We start from the raw sequence: 25234 nt of genomic DNA, 5'->3' as shown, positions 1-25234 counted from the left end.
TTGTACTGACTGTTAACTAGTTGTACTGACTGTTAACTAGTTGTACTGATGCCAGAAATGCCTGAACTATTTGAATCCTGTAAGATCTTTGTGTTTTGTAGTTTCCAGCACCAGAAATCTAGAAAGCGGCATGTTCAGGAGAAGGTTCTGCTACTGCGTCACCAACGAAACCAACGATTTAACAGGTAAACTCTCTAAATTAGTTTCCACACAGACAAGAAAACAGCTTTGTTTTATAAAATCTAGCTTGTTTTCTCACCAGACTTCACAGCCATACTGTTGGATGTGATGGGAAACTCTACAAGTCACCTACATGAGCTCTTCAAGTCTTCCTCCATTTTATCAGGTGGCTGCATGTAAAGAGAAAATGCTGCAGTCTTGCATGTTCACTGTTGTAGCTTATAGGCTGTTTTCTGCTTCTGTCTCAGTAAGTCAGAGGAACAACTCGGACTGTATTTACATCTGTGTGATGGCAGGTAAGACGGGTAAGTAGAGCTCACTGCATCTGGTATGATGTTCGTACTATAGTCCCAGATTTAATGTAAACTGGATCAGATTTTATTCAATTATAAAATCATACATATAATGAGGGTCAATGATGCTTAATCGGTTAATTCAGCTGCATTGGTACAGGGGTTCCCAAACTTTTACAAATCACTGCATATTAACTCACCCTGCACTTTATTAGGTACACCCGTTCAAAAGCTTGTTAACACAAATATCTAATATCTAATCACGTGGCAGCAACTCGGTGCATGTAGTCATGGTGAAGAAGACTTCCTGAAGCAGATGGGCTGTAGCAGCAGAAGACACACCGGGTTCCTCCTGCCAGCTAAGAACAGGAAACTGAGGCTACAATTCACACAGACTCACCAACACTGGACAATAGAAGATGGTGAAATGTTGCTGGTCTGATGAGTCTCTATTTCAGCTCCACATTCAGATGCTAGGCTCAGAGTTTGGTGGAAACATCATGAAAACATGGATCCATCCTGCCTTGGATAAACACTGCTGCTGGTGTAATGGTGGGGGATATTTTCTTGACCCACTCTGGCCCCTTAGTAACAACATGGCCTGGTTTAACCACCATAGCTTACCTGAGTATTGTTGCTGACCATGTCCATCCCTTTATGACCACAGTGGAGCATCTTCTGATGCTACTACAGCAGGATAATGCACCATGTCACAAAGCTCAGATCATCTCCACCTGCTTTTTAGAACATGACGATGAGTTCATGGACTCCATCGGCCTCCACAGTCACCAGATCTCAGTCCAGTAGAGCAGCTTTGGGATGTGGTAGAACGGGAGATTCATCATGGATGCAGCCGACCTTGTTGGATCTATGAAACAAGAATTAAGGCAGTTCTGAAGAGAAAAGTGGTCCAACCGGAAACTAGAAGGTTGACCTGATTAAGTGGCCGATGTGTTTAAATATCAATGGAAACTGTTAAAGACGCTTGTTTGTAAATTCATAAAAATATTCCCATCAGCGAAAACAATACTTGAGGTATTTTAGATTTGTATTAAATGTTTAAGACGGGCTGGTGTTTAATGTGAAAGCACTTATAGTTTTAACATATTTAATATGAATCCAGCTGGGAATTAATTTTTATTCAGCTATTGATTCTTTACAGTAAAATCTGCTAAATATTAACATGCTAACATTTTATTTAAAAGGAGTGGTTATGATGAACGTTTTCATAAAGTTTTAAATAAAGTTTTACATGCATTTTATTAAAGAGGGATGTAAAAAGCTTTCCAGTTGTAATTTTGTGCTAAAGGACAGTGTTTGGGGACGTTTGTATAAACACGATGTGTTTTCTGTCCAGGCAGAGTGATGCCTGATTTGTGGGAGGTCGGCTCCATTACTCCACTCTTTAACCAGACCATCGCTGAAGGGCCACACACAGGTTTGTTAAAACTGGTTTCATCGGATTCGCTGGACATGAGCAGTACAACCAGCAGGTAGCAGCGTTAACTCATGACAGAGACGCAGGAGGGCGTGAATGTTTTTCTTCCAGCATTAACTCAGTCCTTGACATTTTCTTTCATAACACCCGTCCTGTCAAATGGCTTATAGCTGTACACTATTTATCTAATGGATATGCAAATTCAAGGATTAAACTAGCACAAATATTCATCAGTATTAATTAGGTTAATGTTATTTATTCAACATGCTATGATGTATAATGGGATCTAAGTTATTTTAATAATCATACAGCAAATGTAAAATAAAAAAATCAAACATTCTCAGCCACCAGGTGAAGATCTTTTCACATCCCTCAAACTTTTTAGCTTTATTGACACAGAATCCTGTTGTGTAAAATTCTGTGACCTTATTTCTTGGATGGCTTTTACTAAACTTTTACTTCTCCTTTTTAAGTGGCTAACATCTCAGACTTCAGACTTCCTGCTGGTGAGTTGCCTTTAAAAATCTGACGCAAGCATCTGCTATTATCAACGAGACGCTGAAGAGCAGTTCAGTTCTTAAATCCAAGTGTCTATTTTAAACCTCAGAATGGAGCCAACAGCCCACAAATCTGAGTCACATCTCCCCGTCTGGGACCAGCTCCATGCTGACCGGCAGGATCCATTCCACTGCACATGGTGAGTTTCTCCAGGAGGCTGAAATTCACTGTTGGACCATTTTATTCAACTCCTCCTGCCAAATCTGGCAGCTGTGGACGTGAAGTTTGCGATTACATCATCCAGAATAACTTTTAATGCTTTTAAGCAGAGATGGCTCCTGACTCACCCGCACAGCAAACGAGTCAATGAACTGTGTTTAAGGCTTTTCTTCACCAGAACCTTACAGGAAACAACAGATGAAGGGTCAACCATGTCATTAGCATGTCAACCACATGCGACTCATATATGATTAACACATGAAGACGTTCCAAAACGTGTGCCGGTGCAGTTTACATGTGGATGTAAATGACATGTGGTTGTTCTGTTGAACTGTGGTATATAATTACCTGTCCAGGTGACCCAGAAACGCACAGAACCAGTTAGTTTTTAAATTGCTTTAGTTTAAACTCCCACAACCCTGAGATAACTGCTGACAATATACAACACAAGCTTGTCTGACCCCCTCAGGTCTCAGGCTGCTGCATTTTGATCGTTTCCCATTAGCGGCTGCTGTTTGGGTCTCCCCAGAGGTCTTGTAGGTGGCTTTGGCTTCTTGTCATGAATCTTCAGATGGGCTGAATAAGTCTGCGTGAAGCTGAAACATTTTCCACATTTCTCACACGTGTAAGGTCTCTCTCCTGTATGAACTCGCAGGTGGTTTTTAAGGGTCTGTGCTCTGGAGTAACATTTACCACAAACCGAGCACAAGTGAGGCCGCTCGCCAGTGTGGGTTTTGAGATGAACTTTCAGATTTGTGTGCTGTATAAAAGACCTCCCACACTGATTGCAGTGAAAGTTCTTTTGTCCAGTGTGGACTGCCAGATGCGTTCTAAGTAACTGTGCTGTGCCACAAGTCTTTCCACACTCAGAACAGCAGAAGGGTGACTTTCCCGAATGTATGCGCTGGTGGATTTCCACAGAATTCTCCCTTTTGAATGTCTTGCCGCAGTCAGGACAGGCGTAGGGCTTCTTGTGGCTCTCGCGATGTTTCTCCAGCTGCTGTTTCTCAGGAAAGTCCATTCCACACTCCCCACAAATATTAGCTGCTATACGAGCTTCTGGAAGCTGCTTCTTTTCTTGGACTAATGTCCACTTATGCAGCTCTCCTGTAAGGAAAACATTTATTAATATACTGCTATTTATTGGTATATATTTATTAAGGTTTTTTCCAATTTAACTAAAGAGAAATCATTTATATCATTAGTAAATGGACGACAATTACAGGCTAAATCTGTGATAACTTAGAAAAAACATCAAAAAACAAAACACCAAAGCTGGGTAGCAGCAGAATAATGAGTTACATGCAGAAACCTAAACATAATTCTACATGCGTGTCCATCTATAGCAGCACTAGTTGTTTGGTTATATAAAAAAAAAAAAAAAAAAAAGTAAAGGCAGGGCATCCGTCCCAACCCAAGTTCGAATCCCACAAGGAATATTTTATGTCTATTAACACCTTTCAGTTCGGTCTTTGGGCAAGACCCTTAACGCTACTGCCTAACCACCTCATCACTCTCAGACGTAAGTCGCTTTGGAGAAAAGTGTTTGCTAAATGACTTTAGAATAGAAAAGATTATATCTGTTTAAATATAAGTGAAAAACAAACTATATAAAAAAAGTTTAATTTTCACTCATAACAGTCATAAAGTTTTTTAAGGTAGTTTAATCTTATGGGAATTGTAAGTTCGTCATTGATGCAGTTTGTCCTACAGTTAAAAATGTCTGCAGAAATGACCTGAAGTGCTGCAGCATCTGCAGTAACTTCAGCCTGTTTTCTCTGTTAGCAGAATGCCATCATATCCCACACATGAAGCTTTTTGATAACTTGACAGGGTGGACACAAGTCCTGAGATTAAACTGGTGAAGGAGGTGAAGGTGACATGAGGATCACAGACATGTCCGTTGTCTAAGAGGAGCAAATGTCAGAACACCGACAGCAACAACATCATCAGATAAACAGAGCTTCCGGTTACCTTTGTGTACTTTCATGTGAGTTTTGAGGTTTCCATCCTGAGTGAATCCTCTTCCACATATGAAGCATTTAAACGGCCTTTTTCCTGAGTGAATCACAAGATGCCGTTTCAAGGCAGAGCTGTGAGGAAACTCTCTTCCACAGTTTGGACACAGATGCTTCTTCTTTGGTTTTCCTTGACAAAAACAAATGAATGAAGTTAGCTCTGCAAGTTACAGAAAAATTATTTTGTTTTCTTTTTTCTTATAACTTTAAAAGGAAAACAAAAATATCTGAAAGAGGAAGGGTATACAGTACTGCCATCAAAAATAAAGATATTAATGTTTCTAACTGGACACTTATTTTTCCTCACATCCGTGTTAAACAACCTCAGATTGAACATTTAAACTAAATCATGCACCAGTAGCTGCGTTTACATGGAGCACTTTTGATCCGATCGAACGTCCAGTCAGAGTAAAATGCGTCATGTAAACATGTCACCTGATCCGATCAACCTCGATTGGAAAGAATTTTCAATCCGATCGAGCGGGATGATTTAAACCTTTTCATGATCGGATGAGCGGGAAAAATCCGCATGTCTAGACTCATTCTGATGGTTTCTGTGGTGGGTGTTTCTGCGCATGCTTGAACCACGTGGAGGTTATGTGACGTCATGAGTTTCATGGCGGCAGCTGATGGAAAGTTATGGATGCAGAGCGATAGCTGATGTTGTTCGTACTGTTATCTTGGATGTTGTTCATTGCTGGTGGTTGCAGTCCTGACTCGCTGTTTGCAGCTTCGTTTCTGGTGGCGACAGTAAGCTTTTTCTGGACTTTTACAGGAAAACTCATGCTGTAGTAAAAGAAACTGCAATGAGCAAAGAAACATATTTCCATGAAGAGAAGCCTTTGGTAAAGCACTTACTGAACACTTGAATCGGGTGTATAGTCGATATCATTACTGTCATCCTTGAAACTGTCAGTTGTTTCTTCTCCATCTGACACATCTCCTGTCTCCTCTGAGGAGCTCGTCCTGTTTTCTTGCTCCATTCTGTGTAAACAGAAAACAAGATTTACAAAATGACAAAGAAATCACAACTCACTTATACTGTGCTTGCTTATGACTTACTCTGAGTCTGGATTAGTACTTAACTTGCTGTCATCATCATCATCACCAATGCAAACAACAATATCTGTGGCTGGTACTCTAAAAAATATTCACAAAGAAACAAAACCAGTTATTCTCATATGTCTAAATGAAGTTACATGACCATGACCTGTCATCATTTTCCATTATCATTCTACAGTACCACATACACTCCCCTCATCATTTCACCTGAACTCGCTGTCTTGGGTTTGTGTTTTTACCTGCCTTAAAGTGACTTGGATGAAACTGTTACGAGCAAAGGATGGGGGTAAGGTTGGCTTTTTATTGTTTATTTTTAGCCATGCAGCAGGCAAGGTTTTGCATCATTGACATCTTCTGGATTGAGCAAATACTTTTAAAACAATTGTCCCTGAGCTCACAAGTCCTGTTCTGACAAGTCATTCTCTTTGAATTTCAGACAGGTTCAGTCTTTGTGTCAAATATGTTTTAATGCTCTATGGCATTTAGGACATTCAAATTTCTACTTGATGCTCTACTATTTTAATTCCCTGACAAGAATCACAAATAACATCGTGTTCTGCTTCTTCATCTGGATTAATCTGACTCTTTCTGAGGCTGACAGGACTCTGAGTCGTTCTGGATCTCTGAGGTGTATGGAGTGAAGAAAGACAGAGTACAGACCCCTGTGGTGCCTCTGTGCTGCTATCCATCTTCTCAGACACAAAATCCCCTCTTACTCTTAGTGTTGAGCAACGGAATGTAGGAACAAGCCAGAGACGAAGGAAGAAGACTTCAACTACCTTAAAATGTAAAAACCAATTCAAAACTTTTACCACAACCTTTGCAGATTTTAATTTCACGCTATTTGTTGGAATAGGACACGCCAACATGGTTCGTTAGCGGTCATTTAATGCGCCAGCCTTCATATCATTAAATATAATGTAAACAGAAGCCATATTGATGAACGAAAACCGCACAGCCGTTGTTTTCCACCTCCAGTCTAACTGAAGAAATACGGTACTTTCAGTTAGAGCTTGAGTAACAAACACACGCTTCACTTGACCAAACCACCACAACAGTTGTTGTTGGAAAATAACAGACCTAAATGATTTCTAAACTAGGCGAAACTGTTCGGTAAATGTAAACAAAACTCCAGCGCTTACCCGTCAAGGAGAAACTTGGCCAACTCGGCATCCGTCTTGAGATTCATTTGGTCTCTAAGACTTCTCCACCTTTGAAAAGAGTCTCCAATATTAATCCTCGTTTTATTCCGCCTTTTGTCGTTAGCCCTTTTTGACGGATGCCGAGGCCGCTTATATTTTGTTTGAACTATTTCTGGTCCTCTACTTTTACTAGCTTCCATAACTACATGCTGCTGCTATTTTGCCGCCTGTGTTTCTTGGCAACCTAAAGAGCTTACATATGATTGGCTGTGGAACCAGGAAGTAGTGACGGGCTACGTAGTGCTATGACGTTATTCCGCTCCGTACCCCGAGTTTAAAAGGAGAGAAACGGGGCGAAAACATTGTTGATGGAGAAGACAGGTTGTTTGAATGAACTTCTCTTCCAGTTTAGGTTAAATATTATATATATTTTTTATTATTTTAAAGTTTCTCTGTGCAAATTATGGATAACTTACCCTGTAGGTGATGGACGGACGTTACCCCGTCCAGGAGAGGGTCTGTGTCCTGCAGGTATCGGCTGTTTCTCCGCAGCAGCACACCTACTTTAAATAAATTGGGTCGTTAACAGACTTGTGCAGAACTTAGGCTCGTTCGTCTTCGGCTGTATGCAACGCAAACCGTCTGGAAGCAAGGGATTGTGGTCCTGGAGTATTGCATGCCGGTTAGAAAGTCTGTCTGGAAATACACCGGAAAATGTGACTATAGCACATGACCATAAAACATCGCGGGAGCCCCTCTGACCAGTCGGAGTGCAGCAGCGCACGAGCTGCATCTTGTGGACGTACCTCTGTAGATGACACATCTAGATCCTGTTTGGTTCAGCCGCTCGCTGACTCCAACTCCGATTTTCTGACGGCACTCGCATGTAATTTTCCCAGTAATAAATCATTTTCGGTGTTATTGGTTTAAAAATTACTTAAATAAAATGAATTCAAACAGCCTTGGTATTTCATATTGCATTTAGAATAATCTTTACAAAACCTGGACAGGCTCATGTTTGGCAGCTTCAACAAAGCAACACAAAATGTACTGCAGCCTACACTTAAATAAATATGAAGCATAACTGCAGGTTAATAATTTCACAAATCCTTTTTTTTTTGTTTTGGATTTGTTTCATTCCAAGACACCCACAATGTAACACCCACAATACAGGGACTTATTGGTGTGTATCCCACCTTTCCTCATGCTATCTTTGTGCTCCCCCCGCATTTTATCCATGGCTACCCAAACCCTTAGTAACAGTATTAACATAATACACTGCATTTATATGTGCCTTTCAGACCCTCAACACATATAAATAAACAATACGAAGGAATAGAACAGAAAAAATAACGTGAGAACCTACAGCACAGATTTTAATTGATAAAATCCTGTCCCGTGTAAGTATCTGAGGGGGCATGTTGTAGCCTACATTTATTTCTACCTCATCCAAATAAATGTTTCCTTTACTTTTATTTAGGTTCCTAAACCCTGCTTGTTTTTGGCAGGCAGCCGACAAGGAAAACTTTAAAGTTTTGTATATTTGAGATTAAACATTTACCACATTGCTGAATTTATGTTGCACCAGCTAAATAACATGCTGTCTGGCAGTGGTACCGTAGATGCACCTGGAGCAACAAGGGTAAAGAAAAACTCCTTGTTATAGTAGTAACTTGATCAGATCTGCACAGTGTTCTGAAACTTTCAGCCCATTCTTCCAGACAGAACTGTTTTAGCTTTTTCAGATTCCCTGGATGTGTTTAGTGGAGGACTTTTTCAGGGCATAGCATTACTATTGGGTTAGGGTCTGAGCACTGACCTGCCCACTTAAACACAGAGATTTAGACTAATCTATCATTTATTATCATCCATCCTCGCTGTGTGAAGGAGATACTGCAGCTGTCAGACTTTGAAGACATGGAAACTGTCTTTTCATGTTTATATACATGTTTATGTACATATTCACACTGTACATACCTGTCAGACTATATACTGTACATATTATTTATTTTTTGTGTTTTTTTTATATCACCTGTGTGCTTCTGCTTATTGCACCTGAACTGCTGTAACACAGCAGTTTCCCCACTGAGGGAGTAATAAAGTTATTCTTATTCTTATTTGCCCACGTTGTTCAGTAACTACAAAGGCGAGGTTACCTAAACACAATGTAGCAGTGACACTGAATCACGAAGTCAGACGGTAGATAGACGCAGTCTATCCGAATGGACCTCTTGACAACAAACTGTTGGAGACACATTTTTTAATCAGGTGTGTTGCAGTGGGGAAACAATCAATACCTGCAGGACAGCGGCCCTCGAGGACTGACGTTGTTGAACCCTGCTCTATATGGTAAACACACAATGAGTGATCCATGCTAAGACCGTTTATCACATTTGCATAAAAAGAAAGGATCACTATCATGACTATGCTGCTATTTAGACTGGAAATGATGATGAAGCCGCTTCCTGTCAAACTTTCCACCAATCAGAGAGCTTAGATTGATGGTAACGTCCAATCAGGAGCAGCCAAAGATCAACAAGTGAGCAGAAAGTTCTATGTGTGTCTGAAAAGAAGAAAAATCATGCTCCTCTATGGCAAAAAAGCGGGTTGGAATTTTAAGGGTTAAAGTTCTATTCAAGACATATGCTGGCACGATTGGATCACGATTATTTCTCAAAAATGACCACTTTCATTATCTCTTAGAAGTTTGCAGGAAATAAATGTCTGTCAGTAAACTCATTTAATGATTTCCCTGAATACTCGTGTAAGTTTGACATCAAATCTCCTTCAGTGAATTAAAAATGTGTCCTTGTCTGTTTTTGAAAATCAGCTTCAGCAGCAACTCCGGATGAAACGCCTGCAACAACAGCAAAGGTCACCAGCACTCTGCCAACACTTCCACCTTCCACATCCTTCAGTCCATCAACAGTCCGAAGGCCCGAGACATCAAAATCATGGACGACCCAGAGATTTCTGGCTCTCAGCAGGACAACGCGAAGTGTAACAACACGACCGGGGACACTGACGATGGCAACAGTTCCTCAGACTCAAACCACAGAAATAACAAGTTTACCACTACTCAGAACCCTGAAACAACCAACCACTACAGTTTCAGCTCCAGCCACAGTTAGGCCTCTGACAACCGCAATAATGACTCAACTCACCACATTGTCTCTAAAATCCACCACACACTCACCAGCAATAAGTCTGGCCCCGCTGACCACAGCTACCAGTACAACTCAACACACACTACTCACAGTCCATCCAACAAGACTTTCACCTTTCCAACCAACAGCAGGAACTACGGTGGCCAGAAGGACCACTCTCAGCAGGAGAACTACAACCCCTAGCAAATCTGTGGAAACAGAGAAACCAGGTAAATATTTATTGGTACTAAGTTAAATGTGAATAAACTGCTTTGCGGTGGATGTTGTGAGGATAAAGTGATGAAACGTTTTAGGGTTTGCTGCTTTAGTTTAGTCACACACATTTTAATGGTATCGTTGTGACTTGGGTACAAAACAGTAGTGAAGGGGGACTTTTTTAATTATCAGTCACTGCCTTTGGCAGTTGCCATGGTTACCAGCTGATGAGTACAAGGAGCTTTGGAAGCATAGCCGAAGCACAGCAGAGAGGGAGAGACCTGCCATTTGTTTTAAAAGTTTCAACTTATTTTCTTCAAAATGTTTTTAAATTCAGCTTTTATATACTGAACGGAGGGTGTGATTCTTTGACGTAACCAGTTAGCAGAGGTGCCCAAACGGATCCAAACAGAATGAGAAAAAAGTTTTCTCAGATGGGAAAATTTTAAAATGAAACCCATACAAAGTTGTCATGCGTGTACTCCTGTATGTACAACTTCTCTTTTACTTTTTCATTTATTTTTTTGTTTGATTTGGATTTTGTTTTTGTTCATTTTGTTTTTTTGTTTATTTATTCATTATTCATTCATATAATTTTTTGCCTATTGAAATTAATAAACACTCATTTTAATTACAGTTTCACAAAATACTATGAGACCATATGCTTGTAGTTACTGAAAGGGAAAGAAAGAAAGAAAGAAAAGCAGGAGCAGGAGAAGTCGCTGTCTATGCTGCTGATTTATTATGTTTATATCTGTAGTCGTACGTAAAGCGAAATATTGACCCAGATTATAATAGCAAATAAAAACTGCCATTAAGCGACGTGAACAGCAGACCTGAAGGACAGAGAAGAGGGATGCTCTGCTGTGGGGAGGCAGCCTGACTCCGACCTGCTCTCAGGAATCAGCTGTAATCACATCAGATCCATTCGCTCTTTCTGGGCACACCAAAGGTTACAGATTCACTTTCAGCCCACAGGAAGGTGTGTAATCTGTGTCTGTGTTTGAGCATGGGAAGGAGATGAGGAAGCCATGCAGGACATGGTAACTATGGCAACGCAAAGAACAGATTCCTTCATGGAAAAACAGCGATGAATTCGAAAACTCCTAAAAAAAAAAACCAACATACACTAAATAAAATTAGTTTAATGAAAAATGCCTTAAAATAAATTTTGTACTAATTACAGAATAGTCTTTAACAAACATTTAAAGATCAGGTTTTGAGTGTAGAAGGGTTCAACAATTAAGCTTCACCGTTGGCAGTTGTACAACCAATAAAGTTTCATTTCACCACTTTATAACAGAAGAGTCCACCTCTTATTTCCTCTTATTACCCCTCTCTTTCCAGACTTTGTGGTAAACTTGTAAAGTTGTTTTCTTAAACAGATTTCCAGCTTTCCATTGAACCTTTTCAGAGGAATATGTTTGTTTTTTGTTTGTTTTTTTTTTCTTTCTCATGCTAACACTGATCTGTGAATCATCCAAGGCTCTAACTCAAGGGACGAACCAGTGTTGCTCAGACTGGGATGAAGAATAAATCGGCTCAATATTCACTTTCAAATTCCTTAGAATTAGATAAACTTTCTCTTTGCCTCACATATTGTACTCAGATTTATATTTACTACATTTACTTATACAATTCAATAAATTGTTGAATATATTGTTTTTTTCTAGAAATTTGTAAAGGCATGAGGGGTGTTTCAAGACTGTAAAAATGAATGCAAAGAACCATCCATGTATAAATGTAATTTATACATTTTTAACCATCTTTTTTTAACAACTTTTTAGTGACTCATCCTGCACAATAATTACTTTTTCTCTTTTAACTAATCAGTTATCACCAAACATTTCACCAAACTCAGCAGAACACGAGGGACTGCATTGCTCACGGACCCCCTGCTGTCTGATATCTGAAATTATTCACTCACACATAAAATAAGTCATGAACAGATCTCAGGTTATGGAGCTCATTAATCGCCCTCATTTCCCTGCGTTTCCCAGCAGGCCCACTAGATGGCAGTAACATCACAGAAACCACGGCAGCTGCAGCCCCTCCCTCTGACTTCTGCCTGGCAACAAACATGAGAAGCATCCTGTGCAATTTGTGTCTGAGTCATTAGTGTGCAGTGGTGTGAGCGATAGCTGCACCTGTCTGCACATGCTGCCTTCAGATGGAGGTGCTGCTGGTATGCATGATGCCCATGCATACCAGCAGCAGAGAGCTGCAGCTCGCTGGTCCATAAATGGCCGATCTGCTTCAGCTCACTCAACATAGCAGATCGCTTAATGCCACAAGCTGCTTTTGTTCTCTCTTTCTAGAAAAATGTAAATGGCTGCAGGTTTTTGAGGTGATTTGGGGACAGAGGCACTAATAAAACTAATAGTTTATGATAGTACTGTAAAAGTCTTGAAGAATTTTGGTTCAAATGTTTTCAAAGTCACCCCCTTTGTTTTTGATCAGAGCTTTTCGTGCTCTTCTTTGCTGAGCTCGTCACCAGGAGCTTTCCCACATGCTGAGAACTTGTTGGCTGCTTCTTGTTTACTTGAATTTTGAGTGGTAGCTGCTGAGCTATCAACGCAGCAGAACACCAGCTCTGACAAAAAGGCAGCATTTGAGAACAGCTGGCTTTTCCAAATATTTCTAAATGCTGTAAAAGTGCCTAACTCAACCATTAAAAAGAGAGAAAATACCTCAAAGATGATGTCCAGTATTTAAGTTTATAAACTAAGAACCCAAATTCTTCCCACTGAGTTCTAAAAGGTGCTTCTTTGTGATAACATCTCTATAGTAACTACAAAATGAGCAAATATGTGCAGATTGTGAATTATAATCTGTTTGAATGTGTGTTTTTAATTAGATTCCTGGGTATAAGTAATATATCCACAATGATTAAAGGTTTCTGTGATGGGAGTTTAAGTACTGAACATAATGTAAATCCCCTCTGTGAGCTGACAAAGGTTAATTATAACGTATTTCCTCACCTTTTACCTTTTTTTGTAGCTAAGCATCAATTATTTAAGCATGCTGTGAGCATTAACTCAAAAAGGCTTTATTTAAAACAATATTCTAAAAGACGAGTTAGAGGCTTGAAAGCTTAAAGGTTGCAGATGTAACACGTGAGCTGAAGGTGTGAAACGGAGTCATGTGTGACTGACGTGATGTATCGTTCCATCTGTTGAGAGGTTGTCCCTGGAGGAGACCGGCGCTTCATGGCGAGTCCGTCTCCATCACCACGACGACGGTCAGCGCTCACAAGCTGCAGCCCTGCGTCCTTGAGCTCTGCAAGTTCTTCTCCCAGTGCCTCTGCAGACCCTTCAGCCACAAAACCAGCATGAAAAGGTTTTCACACCTTCCTGCACTGATGTGACACCACAGCAGACTCCACTTGTAAAGATGTGATGTAGAGACAAAAACTTCATTTTCTCAGCTCACAGAAAGTGTTGAAACAGTCAATAATCAGATTATATTAAAGAATCATTTATTTTACCGTAGTTTCCACTTTTGTGCATTAAAGATGTAGCATGTAACTAAATCAATGGTCAATGTTAGAAAATTTTATATACCATTACAAAATGTTTCTATTGGTATCTAATCACTTTATTGATTAAATAACAGTTTTTATTCTCTTAGAATGAAACATTTACATCTACTTGCCTGGCAAGTTGCCATATTTGTCCCACCGTTTTTCCTACGGTGTCTCTGAATGGACAAACAACTCTTTGTTTAAAATGAGAAACTTCAGAGCTTTAAAACTGCTGAACCTGCTTTGTTTGATACCGTTTGAGATAAGTAACACCTTAAAAAGAACCACAGAAGAAGACAGTAGACAAATTATTAAAATATTTACGTGGTGTGCAGTCATTGTTGCCCCTGAGGCCACTGGATCCACTCACACATAGAAACATGTTTGTCTGCAAGAATTTTGGCCACTGATGAGCAAACTCCATTCACAACTGTGCTTAAGTAATTTACATGCCCATCTTTACCACTAGATGTTCGTAGTTGTAACACACTGGACCTTTAAAGAGGTATTACGCAACTTCCCGACCTTAAAACCCTGCGTTCCTGTCTAGTTTCCAGACTACCTTCACACTAGCAAACAAATACAAACACACCAGCAGTTTTGAATATGTAACATGACTAATTCAGCAAAGAAACACAAAAAAACATTATCAAAGGAAGAAAAGAAAGAAAGAGACAGGACAAGATAAGACTGTCTTTCACTGGCTGGAGAAATCTCACGTACAGGTAGGATTCAAGAGGATGCTGGATTAGCTGTCAATCCCAAACCGCCTACACCGCCTCTACACTCTACCCCCCGGGGGGCTGGGGAGGGCACTTTAATTGGAGGGGGAGAGTATGAATAAGATGGGCAGGCATGGGATGCCTTCTTCCCTCCACTGGAAAAGGAAAGCACCTGTTGCCATAGCAACACAAAGGTGCCCCAAATTTAGTTTTTTTTAGTGAGAAGGCCATCGTATAAATTGCGGAGCTGCACCAGCTGCCTTGTTTTTTCCACTGTCCCTGAAACATCATAAATTCAGCAATCATTACAATGACAGGAGCTTCTTTATACTTCAAATACTTTTTAAGTGATACCACAAGTCTTTCAACCTCATTTCCATTTTACATTTTCAATCAAACGATTTTATATTTCCAATCAAACGATTTTACATTTCCAATCAAACGATTTGACATTTCCAATCAAACGATTTGAAATTTCCAATCAAACGATTTGAAATTTCCAATCAAACGATTTTATATTTCCAATCAAACGATTTGACATTTCCAATCAAACGATTTGACATTTCCAATCAAACAATTTTACATTTCCAATCAATTTTACATTTCCAATCAATTTGAAATTTCCAATCAAACGATTTTATATTTCCAATCAAACGATTTTACATTTCCAATCAAAGTGAATGAAAGCTGCTAACTGTGCTTACATCAAACGTCAGCATAGAGTAAGATTTGCTAGATTCGTTTTATCTTCCTAAACCTTTTGTGATTTTCTGTCAGGGTGACAAACATGTGGAACTCATATCTAAAAAGCTGTTTCCTCCATTTTGCCGTCGCACCACCTGTGATACTCGTGAGTGTTGCAGACTCTCTATTTGAGGGTTAAATGGTCCTTGCCCTCCTGCCAACGTGGTTTGGGACAGATTTTAATATGGCGGAGCCTCAGCAAGAACACACCAACGGAGGGTTAGTGTGTAGGTGGCGGTTTGGGATTGAGCCTTGGTTTGCATGTGGAGGAAACTGGCTGAATCCGGATGCATGCAGTATGGACAATCTATATGCATGCTTTGAAGCACCAATCTTAGAACCAGAAGACCAGAAGAAACTCAGCTAAACGCCTTTACCGAACATTTCTGCCCCAACAAAGCACAGTTAGAACCACAAAAACGTTTAAAAATCATGAAAAAAGGCCTCAATTTTTCTGTCTTGTGGTCAAAACATGTATTCATCTAGAAAATGCTGCTTAGGTGTACTCACAAAGGCTCAGATTATCTACATAAAAAGTCTTTTAAGCTGGAGGGGGCCGTCTTCCTACAATAAACCTTTGGGTTCACTTCATTCTGAGTCCTCATTGGTGTTTCTAGAGTGAATTTGGGATCTAGCCCTTGTTTTTCCTGACTGATTGGTTGAAAGAGGTGTCAATCATCAAAATCAAACACTGGATTGCCAACACACCCAAGAACCCCTCAACACCTCCATTTAAAGAATAATTTTCCCAACGCCCCCCAACAGTCTCTGAATGCCCCCTGCAGGGCAGCACTGGCTCTGTTGAGAAGCGCTGTTAGTTCAGAAAGCTGCAGCTTTAATATGGCTGCAGCTTTCTGAACTAAATGTAAGCATCGAATCGACAACTAAAAAACATTGTGTACAAAGAACTGCAAAAATCAAGAAGTTATCAGTGGATGGTTTTCTTTCACCAAATCTTTAGGTGGGAGATTAAGATTTTCCTTTTCTATAACTTTCAACTGCAATAAGCCTGACATGAATAAAGCCTCAGTTTTCCTTTAATTTAAGCTTAATCATAAACACAACAAGTAATGGTTGAAGTGAACTATTTATTTTTTATTCAAAGGCAAGTGGATTAATACATAATCTGTAAAACAGGAAATGTTCAGATACTGACGCAAGTGGCAGGTCAATGGCATGGTCACATGGACTGAGTCTATGTCCACAAGTACATGGGCATTTTAACAAAAGCAGATTTTTCCTTGTAGATTTTTCTAACATAGTTTTAGGGCACTGAAAACAAACGTAGAAAAACGCCTTCCAGGAGGAAGATTTTCCTTTGATCTGTCCCATCCATATGTGGAGAGTGTAGACATGTGAGTTCATGGTCCGCTCAATTCCTGTCTGCCCCACAGACCACCACCAGCTACTGTGTTGCCTCCTTTTTTGCCTCTTTCTATAAATGTACGTTATCATGATCTCCTCCACCAACTCCATGTTTGCTTTTGTCTTAAACCGATGTCGGAACTTGGAGGTGGACACCACACTGTCCTCTGTTGGGTGTGTAGGCTAACAACGCTGCTAATGTAAGAGATGCATGACAGTGTGAAGGCAGCGAAGTTTGAAACGGACCTATAAAGTTCTGTTCCAGGTCCTGTAGCTGTAGAACAAGCCCACATCATCATCCCTCCACCACCGTGCTGACAGTTGCTATGAGGTGTTTGGCTGATGTGCGGTTTGGTCTTCTTGTCTTGAAAGTTTTCCACTTGTGAATAAATTTTCTCTTAATGGACCCCAGATAGTTTGGAAATGACCTAATGACCCTTCCCACGTTGCAGCTTATTCTCTAAGGTCATTGCTGATGTCTTTCTTGGCACCTGAATGCTGCAGAGCAAACTTGTGATTTGATCACCTCTTTGCTCCCTCTGACCTTATTTGCTAAAAATATGCTTTTTCCAAAACATGAATATGATCCTAAGTGATGTTGAAGGTTATTTGTTTACAGTATCGTCTTGTTTTTCAGATACTGTGATGACAGCCACCTCTGGTACGAAAAGCACACATTCGAAGTGTGCCAACGAGTACGAAGAATCTCCTTCTCCAGAAGTAAGTGAACTGTAGAGATGGGATCGATAGCAGCTTAGGTGGAAATTTTTTTTAAAGAAGTCCCACTCTGAGGTGGTGTCAGAGCTAATCCTCATCACCTGCCTGGCTCTGCTCACACTGAATTCATTTTATTTAAGAGCTGAAAGATCTTCTTGTAATTTAAAGAAAAAATGTTATATAAGAAAATGTAATCATGCAGTATGCCCAAAATATGAGAAAAGACCACCCCCTCATTTCTTTTTCTCCTTTAAAGATCTCTGAATGTGTGTCAGAATAAGCCACTCAGGTTTGGAAATTCTTATGTCATAGGAAATTATCACAGAAACAAACATCCAAGAGTTTAAATCTTTTTTGTTTTCACAAGCTGAATTCTTGAAGTTTTAATGAATGAATAATATGTTTTGGTCAAAATATAAAAAAAGAACAACAACAGCCTTTTTCCACCATTTAGTTCACACCTCTTTTTAGAATACATAAGGATGCTACGAGGACATCCCAGCTTGTTCCACTTAACTGTGTAAGAAACTCTGATGCATTTAGACAAATAACATAAGACACGTGGATTAGAGCAGCAGTTTTGGCTGTATTAATATTCACTTTAGCTTAACTTTACAGACTTTTGCAAAAATATGGAGCATTGGTGCGTGTGCAGCCAGCCAGGCCTACATAATAGAATAGAATAGAAATACTTTATTAATCCCTTTGGAGAGTCCTCAGGGAAATTTGGGTACCAGCAGCAATACAACACCAACAGTAAAGCTGTTATTATCTGCAGGTGTTCGTCCAGTTTTCAGACTTTGTGGCATTTTATTTATCTATTGGATTAATATGTTTACTTGCATTTTAAAAGTGTAATTTTGCCCAGATGAAAACAATAATTAGCTTTTTCTTTCATCGTTACAGCAACGCTACTGAACTTTGGCTGATTTTCACACTTTGTTGCCCCCTAACGACGGCTAATTCAGCTTCCATCTTCATCCTGTCTCTTCTCTGAGCTCTCTCCAGCCAGTAAATGTCAGATTTATGTTGTATCTTGTCTCTTGTTCTGTTACTTGGAGCATTTTCCTTCTGAATCAACCACAGTGCAAGTTTAAAGCTGCCAGTGTAGGAACAGAAAATCCAGTTGATGGTGTGTGATGCGGTGCCATCACGTAAAACACAAGCATGATGCTCCTGACCAAATGAGTCGGAAGCAGAGTTTTAAGGTCAGAAACTCATTGAGTGTTGCTTTAAATGTGCTTAGTATGCTCAGTTTGATCACCAGTCTACGGTGTAAACAAGGACATAGACGGCTGTCTCAGTGCTGATAGTTACGTATTTTAGTTGGATTATAAAAGGAGATTTAGTCACCTGGAGAAAAACAGTTCGATCCAGCAGCTGTGCTGGGGGACAACAAGCAAAATGGGGATAAATATAGATTTATATGCAAGCAATTTTAAGGTAAAACACTTAATATGTGCAGTTTGAAAACAAAAATTTAGTTTGTTTTAATGATGCCTGGAGAAAGCCAACATGTTTGTCTCCACTTTAAAGATCCTATCAGCAAAGCTCTTTGTAAACTTGCCCTGATTTTAAGTAAGAGTCATGTTGGCACCTTTAAAACACTTCAGAGAAAAGGGTGTTTAAATCAGAAATAATTGTTCGTTGCTCTGCACTGATTAGGACGTGTCGGCCATGTTGCTGAAAGTCGGTATCAGAGCTCATTAGAGCAGCAGCTCTGCAGGGGCTAAACGAGCTGGAGAGGTCGCAGAGAGCGCCCATTCATCTGACACGCCCGCACTGATCCACCGGCAGGCCGGAGAAAGGACTCAAACACTGCCATATCCTCCTCTGCTCCGGCTTTAATAACACCTCAGTGTGTATTTTTAGATCCTGGCTTGTTGGATTGGAAACAGACATAAAAAGCAGCGACTGAAGGAGAGATTTAAAAAGTCCCAGAGACATCACAAACCTGAGCTGCAGAAATGAGAAGGAGTTTCTGTTGAAAATGCATCAAATCCTGCTGATTTAGGGAAAATAAACCCAGAGAATCACGATCGCTTACATTTAAGGAATTCTACTGAACGCTCTGCTACATCCAGAGTGAGATCTCTTACATTATCAGCAGTTTCTCGGGGATGGTAGTGTTTACCTCTGTGGGGTAAAATGTGATGGATAGTTACCCTTTAGGTGATCAACATAAGTTTTCCAGGAAATTATATCCCATCCAGGAGGCTTACAATCCAACCGCTAAATGTAGTGTTTATTCAGAGACTCCAGTAAATCCACAATGATCCATGATAACACCATTCTTTATCACATTTTCAGCATAAAAAGATCACTATCACTACTATGTTGCAAAGAGACCTCTAGTTAGACCTGGAAATGATGATGAAGCCACTTCCTATCAAACTTTCCACCAATCAGAGAGCTTAAATGACGGTAACGTCCAATCAGGAGCAGCCAAAGATCAACCAGTGAGCAGAAAGTTCTATGTGTGTCTAAAAAGAAGAAAAATAATGCTCCTCTATGGCTGGAATGAAGCCAAGAAGACAACTGAAAAATTAACTGTCCCCTCTGGATTTCAACTTGGATTTAGGGACAACTAACAAGGAGATCTGCCGACCTGAGCGAGCGTGCAGGAGTGTAGGGCTGGAGCAGGCCGGAGAGATGCTGTGGGGCGAGGCCATGTTGACATTTAAAAACAAAAGAATTTTAAAATTGAAGCGAAACAGGTAACCAGTGCAGAGACCTTAGAACCGGTGTGATGTGCTCCTGCTTTTTGGTGCCAGTTAAGAGCCAGGCTGCAGCATTTTGGACGAGCTGCAGAATGACTGAGCTCGACATAAAGTGCATTGCAGTAATCTAAACGATTTATGACAAAAGCATGAATAACAATTTCAAAATCATGATCACAGACGAACAGCTTGGCTTTAGACAACTGTCTAAGCTGAAAGAAGCTGGATTTCACGACAGCGCTAATCTGAGAATCCAACTATATGGAAATAGTTTCTGTTGTGTGTTTGTTTCAATGCCAATATTTTTTCTCCTGAAAGCCAAGACATGCGAGAATGATGCAGATGAGAAAAGGCTTGGTCACCGTTGATCTGTGTGTTATTTCTACAAAGTTCTGTTTTCTTCTTGTGGTTGGCTTTTATGCTGCTATATCTATTCATACATTCATTTTACATCATTTTAGCCTCAGAATCTGACAACTGAGATGAAAAGGGTTGTTACATGGCTTTTTATTATATTAGAATAAAAATACCAGATGGACCAAAATTAGCAAGAAATGTCTTTGAGTTTTATAAGTTAAAGAATATGTAGAAGACCCAATGCAGCAAATATCTGTTATATAAATCGCTCCGTCTGCTAAGGCGGAGGTCGTGTATTGGGTGGTGGTTTGTCTGTCTCTTAGCAACATAACTCAAAAGCTTGCGGACGAATTTTGATGAAATTTTCATGAAATTTCATAAATGAAATAAAGAACTAGTGATTAGATTTTGGGGGTGATCTGGATCACCGCCTAGGTCCAGGAATAGGAGATAGGAATCATTCTGCTATTACATCTTCTAACTAAAAATAGTGCCCACAATCGCTGGCAAAAAAAAAAGGCAGAGGTCTGCTGAGTGTCAGTAAATATTCTGTCCAATGATTCATTGATGTACTACTCATTTCAACTTTTCATGTTTCAGCTAACTTAACCTTTATTAGTTATACCTAATGACATTAAACAATCCATGGAAACCAGATAGATGAAAAACAATAACAGAGTTTACTTCAGCCTGATCCTAACCTTCAGTTTACTGATGGATAAAGGATCCTAAGCTCTTATAAAAACAGACGCGCACTCTTTTCTTTAACGAATGAAGCTGTTATCATAAACTTAAATGTGACCTTTGAATGAAAGAGTGCAATCCCATTTCAGATTAAGACAACCATTCGTTTCATGTCTGTTTTTAATCGGGCGAGATACACTTCAATCAAAGAGTAAAAAAATTAGAGTGCAACGGCAAACACTAGAATCATAAAATACAATCGAATATATAAATGAAATGCGTGTTTTATGTTGGGATGCCACCATATAATACCCACGCCAATGCTTTGGAACTTAATTCTAAATTCTTATGACTTTTCTAAGATTACGGTGTGTCCTGTCGGACAGGAAAACACGGCTACATGTTTGTGAGTTTAAAAACAAACTCATGCTGCGGTGGCTGATTCCTCAGCAGCTGCTCTCAAATCGGATTTTACATTCATTTAGTTGCCGTTGCCTTGAGATCACAAGAGAAAACCACGGACTGTAACCTGTTTTCATCAGACAACGAGCTTTGTTCTCGCCACATGATCAAGGTGAGCCTGAAAATGAGCGGTTTAACCGTTTCACTGTCACAATGAGGAAGAATCTATGTCAGTCTGTTCACCTCTTACTGGTACATGAAAGCTTCAGCCTCCTCTGGTTTCAGTTACCTGGTTGTAACCCTCCATCACCCTGCATGCTCCACAGATCTGAAACAGAGATGCCTGACAAAGATGTGCAATAAACTGTGACCAGAGGGGAGGCAGAGAAGGCAAAGAACCGTTCATCATCACAGGAAGAGGCCGAAGCCACAAACAGCAGCAGATAACACCTCTGGAACATCTGGAGAAGACGTCGGTAATCTCTAAAATGATTGGATTTCATTCACAACACTTTAACAGACTGATCTGTTTCAGGTATTACCGACTAAAGTGTGGATAGATGAGTCGCACTGAATCGGACATCCCTGAACTACAACTGGACCATTTATCTAAAAAAAGAGAAAAGTCTGGACCATTAACGATTATTAGAATTAAAGAATTTTTAACCTCGAACACATGAAGGTTTTTTCTTGCTTTTTTGTAAAATTGTAGGTAAAATCACAGAAAATTGGGCGGTGAAAGTAGAATGGGTAACTACATACTCATTTTTAAAGTTTTTAAACTACAGTTTCTTTGTATTTATGAACATCATACAATGTTTGACCAGTGAACTGTGCAAACACATCTATGATCTAACTAGATTGTTTCTTTTTAAATATGTCGTCTTGTATTATGTGGTATTGGAGATGATTATAAATCTTTAAAAACCTGAAAGCTGCTTCTGCTTTTGCACTCTAAAGAGCTCAGACTGCAGTTGAACAATGAAACAAAACATATTCAGAAAGAAAGTTTTCATACCTGTAATAAACATGATCATGTCATAATGTATTTTCGCTGACTCAGCTTTTCTTAAGAACGCTAAAAACAGTTTTTCTTCTATTTGTTCTCACCACTCGGCCACTTTCTTGCAAATTATAGGTCAAAGGTCACCCACACTGGCTTTGTGTTTGTACAATAATGTGGGTCAGGACATAGAGGTATTCAGCGTCTTGAACCACATCTCATTTCTTTAAAAATTTCCAGGAAATCAGAAATAGATGCGCTTATTTATTAAAATGTGCAAACATGAATATAAATACAGTAAATGATTCTTATGAATTTGAAAGCTTTATTTTTCATCCCAGTCTGAAGCCTTTTAGAGAAGCTTGCTTTGCTTCTGGCATCTTCAGGACTAGTTCTCTGGACTTCTTGAAGACTTTCCAAAACTCTTCTTTGGATGTTTCTGCATTTAGTTCCATTTTTATCCAGATGATCCCACATTGCGTCAGTAATGTCGAGGTGTGGGTTCTTTGGAGGATCCATCCCTCCATCAGACCTGTAGCCACTGATCTTTAGTTCTTGTATCATGTGGCCAACCTCAGCTTTTCTCCATTTTATTAAGTTTCCCTTTCTTAAGAATGACTTCTTGACAGTCACGTTTCCATGGAGACCATTTCTGATGAGGCTTCAGCTAACAGTAGATGGATCAACTGAAGGTCCAGATGCATCTCTCAGGTCCTGGTTCGGGTCTTTGCTGGATTTCAGATCCTGTTAATTTGCTGTAGATGTTTTTAGTTCTGACTCTTCTTCTTTTGTCCTCCACGTGTCCAGTTTCTGCGCTCCGTGCTGAGATATGCTCAGTTTCCAGCTGACAGCTGTTTGGGAATCATGTTGTTGCTGCTGAAATCCTGTTTTCTGTCTGTCAGACTGTCTGATCTTGTCAGTTTATGTTTAACAGAACGCTGGTTCATCCATTGGGTTGGGAGCCTCTTTACCGTTTGAATGATTCATGGTTTGGAGTTAAATGTTTTAACTGTTCAAGATCACTTTTAAAGATTGCAAGAAATGAAAGATGCTCAAGACGTCTGCATTGTACTGTACATTAACTATGATTTGTGTCGATGACTCCTGTAACATAAATGTGACAAATTACCTGCTTATAGCTGAGTAAAGGTGTTGGACTCATGTTTTTATTTTACTAACCCACAGAATTGTTGCATGAGCATCCTGTCCTGCAGGAGATTTTTTGCTACACTTTACAAAAGGAGAATGAATTCATTCTTTCTAACCAGTTTCTGTAATTCTATCCACTGCCTTATGTAACATCACATGTACATGACATACATTTGTAGTGTCCTCCCCCCACAGATGCACCTGTCTGACACAATGCTCCACTATCAGCCCCCCTGTTATTAACCCAACAGCTCTTCTGCTTCACTGACCCCCCCTCCCAGCTGGCAGTCATTGATCTGAACTCATGTGAAGATCAAATAAGGTCCAGTTTGACCCCAGGATACAGATCCAGACCCCTGCTGGACAAAGACCACTCTGTGGGTCCTCCTGTTGGACTCCATCTGTTTTAAATACCTCCAGAGAAACAAAACCAGATTAATCTCCTGCTCAGGTGTTACCTGATAGCCAATAAAAGCTGATCTGAAGGGGCTAAAGATTTGGCCCCCCTCTCTTCAGGTAGGGCTGAAAAACAGAGTTTGTGGAGCTGAGACTTCATTCTGTTGGGACGTTTAACCACAAAAACAATATAAAGGCCCACTAGAGCAGAGTCTAACTTACATCCTCACCCAGAGAAGAAGCCTTAACTTCTACAAAGGAAACCCCACAAATAAGGTAAGTTCTTTTTTCTTTCTTTTAATGTTGAATTTCTGATGGTTGCACCCTTCAGGTCATGGCTGGAGTTGTTTTCATTTATTTTTACATGACAGAAAAGAACATAAGATGTGAAACAAGAAGTCTCTTTATAAAGACACATGGAAACTATTAACTTTAATATTTAGCTGATAGACCGAAGCAAAAGTCTTTAAAAAGGATTGTAACATATCTTTAACCCCAGCTGAAGAGCTGTATAACTCTCATCAAGAGTTATTGGAGACCAAAGGGCTAAAATGTGAGAGAATTTATATCCATCAGGTGGACAAAAATATAAAAGGAGTAAAAAGAACAGATCTGCACAAAGGCTTAGGTAAGCCAAATTATGTAAACCATGTGGTTAAGTATTAATTTTTCATTGATATTTGATTTCTTTAATGTAATCAGAAATTATTATCAGGGAAAATCTTATAGTTTGTACGACTAGATGGATTCTTGACTTTTTATTATACTTTGTATAGTGATAATTAAAGAACTTCATTATTAGCACATTCATTACCATTTATAAATGTGAAAACCATCTATAAAGAGAAATAGTTCAGGGATGGACTGCTGCTTTAGCAAAAGCTAATCACTAACTTTTCTTTTTTTTACTGAGCAAAAAATTGATTCCCAAACACCTGAGAAGTATTTTAAACCAAAATTAAAAAATAAATAAAACCCGCAAATATAATAAAAGAATACAAAAAAGTAAAGATAAATCACTAAATGGAAAAATTGTTTTGAAGAGAGGTTAACATGTACAGTATGTTAACTAGATTAGCTTACACGTGTTAGATCTGTTGGGTTTCATCATCCTCGTAGTCAACCAGTCTTAAATGCCTTTAAACTGTGGTTTTATATGCAGTTTGCTATACACATTAAGATATATAGTTAGCATGCAAATGCTAGCTTCATGAAATAAGCTGCACATGCTAGTTTCATA

The 25234-nt window shown here is 39.5% G+C and overlaps 2 protein-coding genes across 3 annotated transcripts in view; one reads left to right on the top strand and one right to left on the bottom strand.

Annotated features, from left to right (window-relative positions):
* LOC121644490 (HERV-H LTR-associating protein 1) overlaps positions 1–22553 on the top strand; it is a 28153-nt gene extending 5600 nt beyond the window's left edge. Inside the window, exons 6-15 of one of the 2 annotated variants that reach the window (XM_041992456.1) lie at positions 102–185; positions 263–346; positions 429–485; positions 1831–1911; positions 2385–2417; positions 2519–2608; positions 9681–10226; positions 13395–13551; positions 17204–17286; positions 21773–22553. In XM_041992456.1, coding sequence (XP_041848390.1) covers positions 102–185; positions 263–346; positions 429–485; positions 1831–1911; positions 2385–2417; positions 2519–2608; positions 9681–10226; positions 13395–13551; positions 17204–17286; positions 21773–21816 — 1259 coding nt within the window. In that variant the 3' untranslated portion in view covers positions 21817–22553. Of the gene's footprint in view, positions 1–101; positions 186–262; positions 347–428; positions 486–1830; positions 1912–2384; positions 2418–2518; positions 2609–9680; positions 10227–13392; positions 13552–17203; positions 17287–21772 lie in introns of those variants that run through there. The other variant, XM_041992457.1, reaches the window with a different exon arrangement.
* On the bottom strand, positions 3010–7128 carry LOC121644494 (zinc finger protein OZF-like). The gene is made up of 6 exons (XM_041992466.1): positions 6851–7128; positions 5709–5786; positions 5505–5630; positions 5320–5432; positions 4603–4776; positions 3010–3735 (listed from the first exon to the last, which is right to left on the bottom strand). The coding sequence occupies exons 1-6, from the start codon at positions 7048–7050 to the stop codon at positions 3101–3103; spliced, it is 1326 nt and encodes a 441-aa protein (XP_041848400.1). The 5' UTR covers positions 7051–7128; the 3' UTR covers positions 3010–3100.
* Positions 22554–25234: the final 2681 nt, after the last annotated feature.

This window comes from Melanotaenia boesemani, chromosome 8 (genome assembly GCF_017639745.1).
Source record: "Melanotaenia boesemani isolate fMelBoe1 chromosome 8, fMelBoe1.pri, whole genome shotgun sequence".
Taxonomy (NCBI): domain Eukaryota; kingdom Metazoa; phylum Chordata; class Actinopteri; order Atheriniformes; family Melanotaeniidae; genus Melanotaenia; species Melanotaenia boesemani.
Note: the sequence above shows the minus strand (reverse complement) of the source record. Positions and strands in the feature narration are given on the sequence as shown.